General features: G+C 51.3%; 1 protein-coding gene across 1 annotated transcript in view; it reads right to left on the reverse strand.

The window, feature by feature from the left end:
* The window catches only part of ITGA5 (integrin subunit alpha 5), a 33,074-nt gene extending 20,799 nt beyond the window's left edge, over positions 1 to 12,275 (reverse strand). The window contains exons 1-9 of the mRNA XM_069101299.1: positions 11,711 to 12,275; positions 5,438 to 5,568; positions 3,476 to 3,588; positions 3,253 to 3,373; positions 2,778 to 2,839; positions 2,637 to 2,682; positions 2,348 to 2,473; positions 1,549 to 1,593; positions 1,361 to 1,404 (exon numbers count right to left, since the gene is read on the reverse strand). Of these exons, the coding sequence (XP_068957400.1) occupies positions 1,361 to 1,404; positions 1,549 to 1,593; positions 2,348 to 2,473; positions 2,637 to 2,682; positions 2,778 to 2,839; positions 3,253 to 3,373; positions 3,476 to 3,588; positions 5,438 to 5,568; positions 11,711 to 12,102 (1,080 nt within the window). The 5' untranslated portion in view covers positions 12,103 to 12,275. The remainder of the gene's footprint in view (positions 1 to 1,360; positions 1,405 to 1,548; positions 1,594 to 2,347; positions 2,474 to 2,636; positions 2,683 to 2,777; positions 2,840 to 3,252; positions 3,374 to 3,475; positions 3,589 to 5,437; positions 5,569 to 11,710) is intronic.
* Between the last annotated feature and the right edge of the window lie 785 nt (positions 12,276 to 13,060).

The following is a 13,060-nucleotide window of genomic DNA, read 5'->3' on the forward strand; positions in this document are numbered from 1 at the left end:
AGGCGTTGGCAGGAGCTTCTCTGTGACAAAAATAGATCTAAGCCTGGCCTCTTTCCCAGGCTGAGATCAGTATTTCCAACTGTCTGCTGGACATTTCCACCTGGATGTCCTGCTAGACCATTAAATTTAGTGTGTCCAAAGCAGGGCTCATTCCTTTCTCCCTGAGACCTGTTCTTTGTTCTAATGTCTATTTCTGCTAATAGTACAGACACTTTTTTTTTCAGTAGCCAGGCTTGAAACCTATGTCATATTTTACTCCTAAATCAACCTACTCACCAAGTTCTGTTAATGCTCTCTTTACATCACCAAATGTTAGAGATAGAGGGGCCTTAGAAATCATCTGGTCCAATTGGATCAGTTTTACAGATGAGGAAATTGAGGTCTTTTCTTCCAACAACCACCACCCTAGTTCAAATCCTTGTGACTGCTCACCTGTACTATTGTCACAACTGGTCTCATGCCCTTGTTGGTCATATCATAGTATCACAGATTATAGGACCATAGATTTTGGAGCCAGAAGAGGTCATAGAGGTCATTCATCACCTTTTACAAACAAGGAAGCTGAAGTCCAGAAATCTCAAGTGACTTGCTCTGGATTCTATACCTTAGTGTCTAAGGCAGGACTCAAACCAAGATCCTCTCTGACGCCAAGTCTGGATTGGAGCAACTATACTACATTACCTCTAAGATTAATCTTTTTAAGGCATAACTAATCATTTCACTCCCTTACCCCCAGACCTTCAATAGATCCCTACTGCTTCCTGGATAAAATCCAGACTCCTTCCTCATTCACCTTTGGGATTTTATATTTTACTACTCCCATTCACATACTCTACATTCTGGTCAAATTGGACTACTGTCTTTTCTTTCTCCATCTCTTTTTAAAAATGTTTTATTAGAACTAACATTGAACATTAATGAAAACAACTAAACTAGTTTAGTAACCATTTACCCCCAAAATAACAAGACACACAGACCCCTTTTCATCTTTGCTCATACTGTCATTCTTACCTCTGCCTTCCGAACTCCTCCACTTTCTTCAAAGCCCAGCTATGGAGATACCTGATGGTCTGTCTCTGCTTCCCCCAGAGGGATGTGATTTTTACCCCCTGCCACCCCTTTTTTATAAACATGACACTGATCATACCCTGCCTTCTATTGATAAATGTTTATGTGCATGATCAATTTTTCTCCCTCTTAACTCTTTGAGTGCAGAGAATATGTCTTTGTATCCTCTTCAGCCCCTAGTATGGCACCTTGTACACAGTAGATACTCAATAAATGTCAGGGAAATGAATGAATGAATGAATAGATGAATTAAAATGGACAGGATGGAGTGACATTCAGTAGGGGGTCTTACATAGCCATAGGTCAGGTTCCCTTTGGGTACTCCAGCCACAAAGTCTGCAAGCAGGAAAGAAAGAAACATTTTAGGTAACAGGGAGGGAAGGGGTATTAGAGGGCTTAAATCTTGCCTCTTCCAGGTTTGTAGCCTATAACCCATCCCCCACTCATTTCCCACAGTCCTGGGTCTGGTGACACCCTTACCCTCCGTGGCATCCCTGTTGAATTCGCCCACAGCCACTGCGTATCCTGTGGGACACAATGGGCAGGGAGGTTAGTGTTTTTATTCTGAGGAGTCTCCTCTTTGCCCCCACTCCTCTCTAATTCCCACTTGGCCCACTTTGTTCTGAGAGTATTGATTTATGTTTTGAATAACAGCAGTAGTACAAATCCTGTGCCCATTTTACAGATGGGAGAACAGTGGCCCAGAAAGGTGAAGTCACTTGCTCAAAGTGCATTTTGGGGCTAGGATACGATCCTGGGTCTCTCCTAAATCCAGCATTCTTTCTACTATCCCAAATTGTTTCCCTTGCTATTCAGTAAGAATAATAGCTGGTGTTTCCATATCGCTTTGGGGTTCGTGAGGTGTTTTATGTGTTTTATTTCACATATCTTTAATAGGTGATCCTTACAACAACTCTGTAGAGTGGTAGATGCTATTATGATCATTTTATAGACGATTTTACAGATGAGGAGACTGAAGCTGAAAGGGGTTAAGTGACTTGTCTAGGGTTACATAGTAAGTGACAGATGGAATTTGAACTCAGGTCTTCCTGACTCCAACTCTAAGAGCCTTAGACACATAACTGCCCCAAGAGTAGGCTTGACACAATCAGCCAGTCCTAGGAATGGAGTAGACAGAGGCAGAGGCCTATAGAGAGAGGAGGGATGGGGGGAGACCAGAGTCCTGGGGTTCTCATGCTATTCGTGGAGTGGGGAGAGGAGAGGCTGGAGTTTTCTGAGCATGCCCCCTCCACAGGCCCAAGCCACCTCCCTCACTCACCCAGGTAGCTGTCATCATAGGTAGAGCTGGCTTGTCGGGTCTGCAACTGTCCCCGAACTTCAGTGATCAGATATTCTGGGTAATAGGACTCTGCAATTTGTTCCTGGGTGGCCGACAGAATCTGCCCTGGATGATAAGGGGAAGGTGGGAAGTAGGCAGAGACAGGATGGATCAGAGAGAGGAGAGGGGGGAAAAGCTAGAGGGAGTTCAGTGCCAGGAACAGGACACAGAATCAGACAAAGGGGCCAAGGGCTCTGGGCAAAGGACTGAATAAGGGGCCGGGGCTCACCTTGCCAGTAGTAGCTACCAGGTCCTCCCAGCAACACACGTCCTGTCTGTGTGGGCAGAAGAACGAGGGACAGAGGTTGTGACGTGAACCCAGTGTCTGCTCCCACCCTGACTGTGTTCTCCCTTCTCCCATCTTCCTTACCTTGGTAAATTCTGCACTGAAACCCCCTTGGCAGTAACCTTGCCCTGTGGCGGAGCTAAAGTCTGCAGGCAGAGAGGAGGAACAGTGTAGACAGTTACCCAGCGAGGGAAGGGGCAGAAAGAAGTAGGTGCGGCAAGCAGAGGGGACACAAGGGAAGAGGGTGAGAACGGAACGAATGGGCATAGGTGGCATAATCAGGGAATCGTCGTATTTACAGCAGAAGGGACCTTAGGGTCCATCTGGTTCAATCCCCTCATTGTACTGAACAGAAAACTAAGACCCAGAAAGGGGAAGGATTGTCAAAGGTCACAGAGGTAAGTCTTTTGACACCAGAGGCAATATTTTTTCCAATGCTCCAGACTGTTTCCTAGTCATTGTAGAGCAGGAAAGGGTTTCAAGGATTTGGTATCCCAGGTCTGCCCCCACCCTCTTCCCGCCTCCCAAGCCATGCTCTGGTTCTCCCTTCTGCCCATACCTGAACGGCAGGGTGAGTACTCCAGGAACCGGGTGAAGTTGTCCGTAGAGAGGTAGCAGGTACCCACTGGGTCACTCAGGGGTTCCTTTTCTGTGCGCCAGCTATACAAGGGGGCACAGGCCTGCGGGTGCCAAGAGGTGCTGCTCAGCTTAGGATTCAAGTCCCTTCCTAGCCCAGTCTGGCTCCCACCCTACCTCCCTGACATGCCCACTGCACCCCTCACCAGGATGGAGGAACCATGGGCTCGGACTGTGGCCCCAAACCATTGCAAGGACTTAAACTCCACAGGCTCCTCCCCTTCAGGACTGGACAAGGACGATTCCAGGGGCCTAGAGCCTGAGAGGGAAGGGTGAAATGGGCATAAGGGAGAAAAGCTTGGGGCCCAGAATTTCAACACTCCTCTCTGTCCCACTAGAAGTCTCTGCCCTCTGGCTGGGGATCCCCAAGCACCTTCTGGCTCTTCCTGAGTCACTGGCAGACAGACTGGAGGAAGAGGATCTGACAGACAGACAGTTTCCTAGTCTGACTCACTCATCCCCCCCCCCATTCAGAGAGGGATTTCCAGAGTTGCCTGCCATGCTTCCCCTCCCCTGAACTCCCCAATAAAGTAGGGGTCAAGATGCCTTGATTCAGCCAAGTTGTCCAGGGTTAGAATTTAGAGACAATGAAGAAATCCCCCTGGTCAGGGATCTGTGCAATTGGAACCCTGACCCCGCCCCCCCCAATTATCTGTATCTATTTGTCTTTAAAATTTTAATCTTATCTCTTATATCTCTGTAATTCATATATATTTGTATACATACTGGGCCCTATGGTGGGCATGAAGGTGAATAAGGCTCTCTCTGCCCTCAAGAAGCTTATAGTCTATCAAGGAAGATAAAACATTCTCAAATAACCATAATACAAAGTGCTTAAGAGTGTCCACAAGGACAGTGTAGAGGAGAGATGGTCCAGCTAGGGTAACTTGTGAAAGTCTTCAGGTGGCATTAAGCTAAGCCATAAAGGATGAGGAGGACTTTCAAAGGCCCAGCAAGATGGGAGACTGACTTAAAGGTAAGGAGGGAAAAGGGGAAGGCAGGAGGACTGTTCTGAGCAAAGGTAGGGAGGAAGTCAAGCATAGGATGCCTTAGGGAAAGTGAGACTTCAGGGAGAGATGGCTGAAACATAAGCGAGGCAAAGGCTAGTTATAGGAGATAAGCCCCAATAGGTGAGTTTCTGAGTCATTTCATAAAGGGAAATGGGGAGCCACTGAAAGCTTTTGAGCAGGTGAGTAACATGATCAAAACGGTGCTTTGAAAATACATCTTAGGTGCATGAGAAGGGTTAGCATGGGCAGAACCTGGAGGCAGGAAAATCAGTTAAGAGTCTTGAGTGAGAAATGAGAAGGGGATGGATCCAAAGAGATATCCTGGGGGCAGAATTCATTAAGGAGCACTGTCAGCATCTCTACTTTTTCTCCTCTCTCCCTTGTGTCTTAGGTCAGCCTCTCTTTCTGTATCTCTCTCTGTCTTGTCATCTCCACCTCTTCATACTATCTCTCTCCTGTCTCTGATCCCAGCTACTATCTCTCTTTCCTTATATGGCTATTTCCCCTAAATTAGCATCTCTGTATTTCTCCCCTTCCTGTTCTTATTTCAGTTCCTGTCATACTCTCTCGATATCTATTTCCCAACATCTCTCTTGGCCTCCCACCCCCATAATTTGTCGACGTTTATCATTTCGATTGCCTGGTTATCTTCTTGCTGACTTTCTTCCCAGCTAGCTCCGTCTCTATGGCTTTCCTTGTTCCTGTCCCTCTCACTGTCTGGGTCTCTGTCTCTACTCTGGCCTCCCTGAGTTGTGGGTGATTCAGGGGAAATGAGAGCCACATGTTTCTGAATCATGCCCGCCCTGCCTCGCCAAGGCTGGGCTGGGAACATAGAGTCAGTGCCACTGGCAGAAGCCACACAAGGAGCCAGGGAAAAGATGAAGAGCTGAAAGGAAGAAAGGGATGGTTTCTCCCAGCCTGACCCGAGGCATCCAACCTAGGCATCCACTCGCCTCCCGTTCCCCTCCCACCATCGGCTAGTCTGGCCCTACCCCTTTCCCTCAGGCCCCATTCTCTAGACTCATCCTCCCCAAACTCCACCCTCTTATCGATCCCCACCCAAGACCCCGCCCTCTTCTCCCGGCCCCAACCCATTACCTTTACTGTCGAATTCAATGGGGGTACACTGGGCAGAGTTGGGGCCCCAAGGGCAGAGGTAGACGGCGCCGCCCTGCAGGACCCCTGGCTGGCTTGTGTTGGCCTTGGGAGCCCCCACCAGGACACTGACCCTGTGGGAAGGGGCTAATCAGGGGGCGGGGCAGCTCCTCAGCGCTGGCGCCCTCCTCAACCCCCTTCTCCCTCCCACTTCCTGTCCCTTTCCCCTTATCATCGTTGGGTCTCAGAACCTTAGCACAGGAACAGACCTTAGAGATTGTTAAAATAAGGAGGCTACAATTTAACTTCCTTCTTTTAAAAGAGTAACTCATTTCTATGATGGTTTGCCATTTACAAAATTTTTTAAATTACCCTTACTTTACAGAAGAGGAAACTGAGTCCCAGGGAAAAGAAATTCTTTGCCAAGGGACATACAATTAGTTACTGGCAAGGCCATGAATCAAACCCAGGCTTTCTAATTTCTGGTCCCAGACTCTTTGTACCACCCTGCTTTCTTGACCTCATCTATTCTTATCCCATCTTACCCCCCACCCAATATATCCTCTCTGAGACTAGCTCCAAGCTCCTAGATGCATCTCCTATAATTCTAGACCTTATGGTCTTCTAAGACAAGAAGAACCCAGGAGTCCAGACTCTGGGACTGGGGAGGGGCAGGTGCCCACTGGGTGGGTATTTATATCCTGGGAGATGCCACAGATGCCAGAGGCACAAGCTGGATGGAGCCAGGCAGTCCCCATGTGCCGCTGTCATTAACTTCCTCCCCTCTTCCCCACCAACATACATCCCAACCCTCCCAGTCCCTCCTGCACTCACTCCCCCTCCCTCCTCCAGAATTCCCAGAGGGAATCAAAAATTCTATCCTGAAAAGGAGAAGAGGAGGGATTGTGGTGATCAAGGTTGTGAAGGACCCACTATCCCCTATGAACTGTTGTCTTTCATCTTACAGGACACCCGACTCTGGCTTTACCCAACCACAACTCTGGTATAAATACATTGACACCTCTGCTCAGCCTTTTGAAGCCAAAACCCCTCCCAAGGCCTGCATCCATCCAGCCTCCCAGCCTAGGCAGAATGGGAGGAAAATGTGAGTCCTGAAAATGGGAAAGGAGGGAGGAGAGAAAGAGGAGCTAGGGGGAGATGAAGTGAAGGGGCAAAGGGTGGCTTCTTCCTTGCCCAATTTCACTCCTCACTGAGCTCCTGGGTTTGGGAGCTCAGGGTCCTGAAGACTCCTCTCCCATCTCAACTCTTGGCTTTATTTCCACCTTTATACTGCCCTGCCATTGAATCTTTGTCCTGCTCCTACCCTTCTGTGTCCCCAACAGGCCAGAGATTGTACCTCAGTTTGTCCACATCTACTAATGGGATAGGGGACAAGGGACAGTGCCTGTGGTCAGAGCAAAGAGGGAATTTTTCTGGATTTCCTTTCTGTACCAGGCAGTTTCTCTGTCACTGTTTCTGTTCCTGCTTTCTGAAGTAGCCTCCTCTGCCCTCTGCTCCTTCATCTCTTCTTGTCTGTCTGCATCCATCGGTCTGCTTGCTTGCCAGTCTCTGTCTGTCTGTCTTTCCTCCTTGTGTGCCTCTTTGTCTCCTATCCTGCCTGCTTGACTGTCTGTCCTCTGTCTTGCCTACCTGTCTGCCTGTCTGTCTTCCTTGTATGCCTCTGTCTCTCTGTCCCCTACCCTGTCTGTCCTCTCTGTCCTGTCTGCCTATCTACCTGTCTGTCCTGCCTGCCTGTCTCTCTGTTCTCCTTGTGTGGCTCTTTGTCTCTCCATCCTCTATCCTGCCTGCCTGTCTTTCCTCCTTGTAGCCTCTTTGTCTGTCTCCTATCCTGCCTGTCTGTCTTTCCTCCTTGTGGCCTCTTTGTCTCTCTGTCCCCTATCCTCCCTGTCTCTTCTTGTCCATCACCATGTGGCATTTGGCTTTGTCACCCCCACCCCCTCCCTGTCACCATGCTTCTTCTTCTCTTCCATGTTTCTCTTGGTTTCTGTCACTGCCCCCTTCGTCTCTTCTCCTGGGTCTGCTGTACCTCCATCCCTCTGCCTTTGTTCTGGTTATCGCTTGCTTGTGTCTGTATCCCCACTCTCTGTCCTCCCAGCTCTCCCTGCCTCGATCTTTTCCTCTAAGGTCCAGTTGTCCTCTCAGGCCCAGGCAGCGAGTGACTCATTCCGATCAGGCAGACTACCTTCCTTCCTGAACCACAGTCCCTCTGAGGGGCCAGATCCTAGTACCCAGATGCCTGGTCCTGGGCCCAGGGAGGAAAGCCTAGGAAAGGGCCAGAAGGGAAAGCCAGGGACAGCCAGCACTGCTCATGGCAGGGTCTAGGAGTTGGGACACCAGCTCCAGGACAGCAATGAACAGATAGGAGAGGGTGAGATAACTGGAATTACAGTTTAGAGGGACAGAAGAAGGGTGGGGCAAAGGAAGGTGATGGGGGTGGCAGTGGTGTTTCGGGAGAAAATATTTACTACTGGTTGTTTCCTGTTTGTTTCCAACTTCTCACTACTCCATTTGTCTCCCAACCTTCCTCTCTCCTCTTCCGGGATCTCTTGGACTCTGCTATTGGGGTGGTTGGCGGCATGACTAAGGGGCACTTTAAATGGTCTTTCATTAGAACCCTGGAGCCCTGCCCTCTGAGATGAGTGTTGGTCCTGGCATGAACTCAGGCTCTGATTCCCACAGAATTGGCACCTGACTCTGGCCAGAGAACAGTTCGGGCTGGGGTTGGAAGTCAGGCCTGGACAATACCAGGTCACAAGGTCTGGGTCCATAGCCCCCTGAAGTTGAAGGGTGGGTGATGAGGCCTCTCCCCAATCAATTTATCCAACCCCTCTACTATGCGGAGCAGTCCAACCAGAGAGTTTCAGATTAATTGGAGAAGATAATTTGGGACAAGGCAGGAGAGAGGTGGGTGGGCTCCCTAGCCAAGGTGCTTCCTAGGGCAAAGCCTGTGGCACTCAGGGACATAAGACCTAGGTTTGGATGGACTTCTGAAGTCACAGGCAGGCAAGTCTACACACAATGACTCAAATATGGATCTGGGTGCCTTTGCCCCTTCCTATGAGCACTCCCTAACCCCTTCCTTATCCTAGGTCCTGCTTCTCAGGGCCCCAGAACTCCTAAGTTTCCAGGATCATAATATAGAATCCTACACTTAAGAGAGCTCTTACAGATCATCAAACCCATCTCTCCCACTCCTAATTTATGTATCAGGAAAATGAAGACTAGAAGATGATGACCTGCCCAGATCCCCCAAGTTAGCAGTGAAGTTTTCAGGCTAGAACTCAGTGTTTTAGACTTCCAGTTTAATTCTCCTTCCAATTTAACACAAAACCAAGTCTTTCCTCTCTCCCCAGTCAAGCTATTGATTAACAAGCCTGTTCAATACAAGGTTATTTATTGTTTGACTCCATTGGCCTGAACAAGGTCAGAGGACTGGGAAGTATCCAGGGAATCTGTATATCCACCTCCCTGAGGACCCAGCAGTAACACTAATCAGTACTTGGTTGGGTTTGGGTCCTGGTTCCTCTAATTCCTGGATGTAGGGCTTAGGAGGGGAAATTCCACACCTAAGTTCACCCTGAAAATCCTTCCAAAGTAAGATGAAGCATAGAGGTGACAAAGGAGCCCCAGCCCAGGCCCAATGTTCTATATGAAGGGGATGGAGCCAGAATCTTTGGCTCTGGGACCTTCTTCAGGGTCCACCAGGAGAGAAGACCCTGGGGATGATGGGAAGGGGGATATAATTGAGAGGTGCTCTCCCTCCCTTGAGAGGGCAGGAGCCATCTGGCTCCCCATGAGAGTCAAGGGATCAAGGGTGTGTGTACTTGGGCTTGTCATGCTTTGAGAAAGGGTTTTAGAGAATGACAGAGAGAGCTGGAGAGGCAAGAAGAGAAAGTCATTTCCTTGGGGGTCAGGCTATCTGGGTGTGAGCTTCTCCTCTTCTTCCTTTCTCCCCTGACCCCAACAGGAACCAAATAACCCCAATTTCCAGCTCAGCTTTTTCTCTTCTCTACTTTATAGCTCCTTTTAAAAACACACCTGGGGACTATGTGCCCCATCCCCACCCCTTCTCCTCCCAGAAGAACCCAGGTGTCCTGTTCTCTTTTCCTCATTTCCTCCCTAGGGCTCCAGACATATAACTTCCCAGCTCCTCCATCGCCTTGCTTCCCTCACAGCAGAACCCTGGCCACAGGGAAGTGGCTCCCTTTCTCCCTGCCCCACTAGAGATGTGGGGGAGGATGGGGGGTTGGGGGAAGTTGGGCCTGGCAGAGGTCCCAGGCCAGGGTGATGCAATGGGGTTTGGGCAAGAGGCCAGAGGGGAGGTGGGGTGGGTGTGGACCTCAACTAGCCCAGAACTAACAGCTGGGGCCGAAGCATCCCCTCTTCTTTCACACCCTCCTCTCTCTCTCCCCATAGACACCAGGGAAGCCCCCATTTAGGACACCAAATGGGATTAACCCTTTCTTTCCTGTGTGTGTGTGTGTGTTGGGGGAACTCCATGCTATACTCAATGGGAAGCCGTTCTCCCACAGAGTGGAGGGCCAGGGAGAAAAGAGTTCATTGAAGAGGGGCATAAGTCTTCAATCAACACCTTTTCTCTAAATCTGGATAAGAAATCCCAGACTCTTGTCTTTCTCAGTCCCAGAGAGACCATGCTCTGATTCACACTTGCAGGGACAAGATAAGAACCCTGGACTTCTCCACACCCATCTCTGGTGGGAGGCAGGAGAGGAACGAGATGGGGACGTATTTGGGGGAAGGTACCACTTTCTTTTGGTACCCAGAGTCTGAGGGCTCCATGTCATCTTGATAGACAAGTAGTTGGAGGGAGCGCTCCTCCCCAAGGCCCTGTTTCTCCTTTCCTGCAGCCCCTTTCCTAGGCTTCCTGAGAAGACAGTTGTCTGGAACCCTAGTTTTCCAACAGAGACCCAGGAGTCCTAGCCCCAGCTCCAGTTCCCACTGTTTGGTTACAGGAAATCAGTTTCTTTCTTCCTCCGGAAAGTGAGAGGAAAAGGGAAGCAGCCTCCCCCGCCCCGCCTGCCGACACATACACACTCACATACACACACACCCGCCCGGGGCTGAGTCCGCCCCCTGCCCTGGCGCCTCCCAGCGCCTCAGGTCTCCTCTGGACACCCCCGTTCCTGCCCTGGGGCAGCACTAAGACTCCAGTGGGTCGGGGCTGGAGGGAAGTGGAGGGCGTTCTGGAGGGTTAAGGAGAAAAGGAGGTGGCAGTCTCCCAGGGGTCTGCCGGCAGACTGGTGGAGGGGGGAAGAAGGGTTAAGAAAGGAGCCGGGCTCCCCACCCTGAGCCCGACTGACCCCTCTATCCCTGCCCCATGCTGCCGCCGCCACCACTCTGCCCTGTCCAGGCCGCCACTTCCTGACTCCCCCCTAAAGTTTTCCCCCCTCTCTGGCTCCGACCGTCCCCCCCCCCCCCCCCCCCCACACAATGGCCCGGTCTAACTCCAGGTCCCCCGGCCCCGCCACTGTAGTCTTCTTGGCCTCCGGTGTCCCAGCTTGGCCACCACCCCTCCTAGCCGCCCCCAAACACCAGTCCTTCGGCTCCCTTCCTCTCCCCACCCACCATTATTGGCCCAGCCCAGACCCCCTATCCCAGACCCCGTCAGAGTCCTGCCCAGCTTCCTCGCCCCATACACCTCTCTAAGTCCCGGGCTCTCTGGATACTCTCTGGACCTAAATCTTCTCAAACTTCAGCCCTATCCCCTCGCATCCCTTCCCCCTTTCCCATCGCCTCGCTGCTGCGGGGGATCCCAGCTCCAGCCCCACGTTTTCAAACTCTTTCCTCGCTCCTTCCAAATTCGTGTCCCCCCCCCGCCCCCATTCAATCCCAATACCCCCAAAGACCCCATTGCTGTCCCTCCCCCGACACTCTCTCTCTCTGTCGTCCAGGCATAGCTCTCAAAAATCCGCCCTGGTCCTTGTTCATTTGGCTCCCACTTCATCTAGAAGCCTGCCCCCCCCCCCCCAAGTCTTACTCCTTTTGGATTCGAGCCCTCGCCTCCGAATGCGGTCTCCCTAAAGTTCAGTCTCAGTTACTCAGCCCCAGCCCCAGCTCTCCCAGCTCCAGACCCCCTGGCTTCAAAATTCCAGCCCTGGTCCTTCCAAACGAGCCGAATCCGTTCATCCTCCAACTCCAGCCCTGCTGCCCCGCAGATCTCAATTCTGGAGTCTCCAAACTCTGTCCACCCCTTTTCCCAAGCGGCCCAGGGCGCCAATTCGCTGCTACACTCACCCTTCGGCCCCGGGCCGATAGAACTCCACCGAGAAGCCGAAGAAGGATCCCGCGGGTCCAGTGAGCACGACTGGGGCCTCTCCGTCCAAATTGAAGCCCCCGACTTCAGACTGCAGCAGCAGCAGAAGCAAAAGCAGCAGCAGCGGCGGGCGGAGCAGCAGCAGCTGCAGGAGCCGGTGACGGGCCCGAGGGCCGGAGCAGAGCAGCCGAGTGTGCAACAGAAACCCAGGAGTCCAGCTCCCCATAGCGCCCAGTCTTGCCTGTCCTGGGGCCACCGACCCAGAGTCGCTTCCTAAACCTCCCAGAGACCAATGACTCAACTCAGGGAGGAGTTTGCCAAACTCCCGGCTAAGCCCTCCCCCCGCCGGCTGGGGGGGCGGGTAGGGGGGCATTCCTGGGTCTTTGGAACGCCGAGCCCACGCCCCCCACCCAGGAGAGGTGGGGTTCCTCTTTGCTCCCCTGTTCCTTAGCTATCCAGTGGGGCTGGCCTGGTCTGGACTGGGTTAGACTGGGTAGGTGTGAGTTCTTCCCCCTCCCCTTTCTTGCTTCCCCCTCTCCTCTCTCCTCCTCCTCTCCTCCCTCCCCTCCCCTCCAGAAGTAGAACGTAAACGCACAGGAAAAGGAGTAGGAAAAAGGGAGAGGAGAATTTCCTAATGAGGAAAGGAACTACTTCAGGAGGGTAGAGGGAGCCACGGCAGAGAGGGGTGGGGTTGAGGGCCCCCCCTCTAATCTCTTCGTCTGGCTTTCAGGGGGCCTCCCTTCCCATCTTCCTCAGGAGAAAGTCCTTGGGCTGTAGAGAGAAGGGGAACCCCTGGCGTGGAGCCAGTTGGGGATTCCCTCTTTGCCTTCCGGGGCCACCAGATGCCTGGGTCCAAGCCAGCTGGGGTTGGGACCCAGACATTCTAGGTGCCAGGCTCTCTGCACCAAGTTTGGCAAAGAAACTGGGCTTCTCTAGATCTGAGGCTGCTCTAAGGACCAGAGGTCTCCCCAAGAACTGAGGACCCGGGCATCTGATGCCTTTACTCTGGGGAATTTCAGATTTCTCTTTTCCTAGCAGGAGAATAGATTGTTGAGGGGGAGCAGGGACTGTTTCATTTGAAATTATATTGGTATCTGTATGTATGTATATATACATATATGTATATACATGTTTCAAGTGAGATTATATATATCTATATCAATTATCTACTTATCTACCTATAGTGCTTTGCAAACCTTAAAGTACTATATAAATTCTAGCTATTACTTTTTTATAAACCCAATGCCCAGAGCCAAGAGCTGAGTGAGGATCCAGGCATCTGATACCTTTACTCCTGGGAATTTGAGATTTCTCCCTTCCTAGTAGGGAAA

The sequence above is a fragment of the Petaurus breviceps genome, unplaced genomic scaffold (genome assembly GCF_028583685.1).
Source record: "Petaurus breviceps papuanus isolate PSGF00001 unplaced genomic scaffold, PetGlider_PUasm1.0 454, whole genome shotgun sequence".
Taxonomy (NCBI): domain Eukaryota; kingdom Metazoa; phylum Chordata; class Mammalia; order Diprotodontia; family Petauridae; genus Petaurus; species Petaurus breviceps.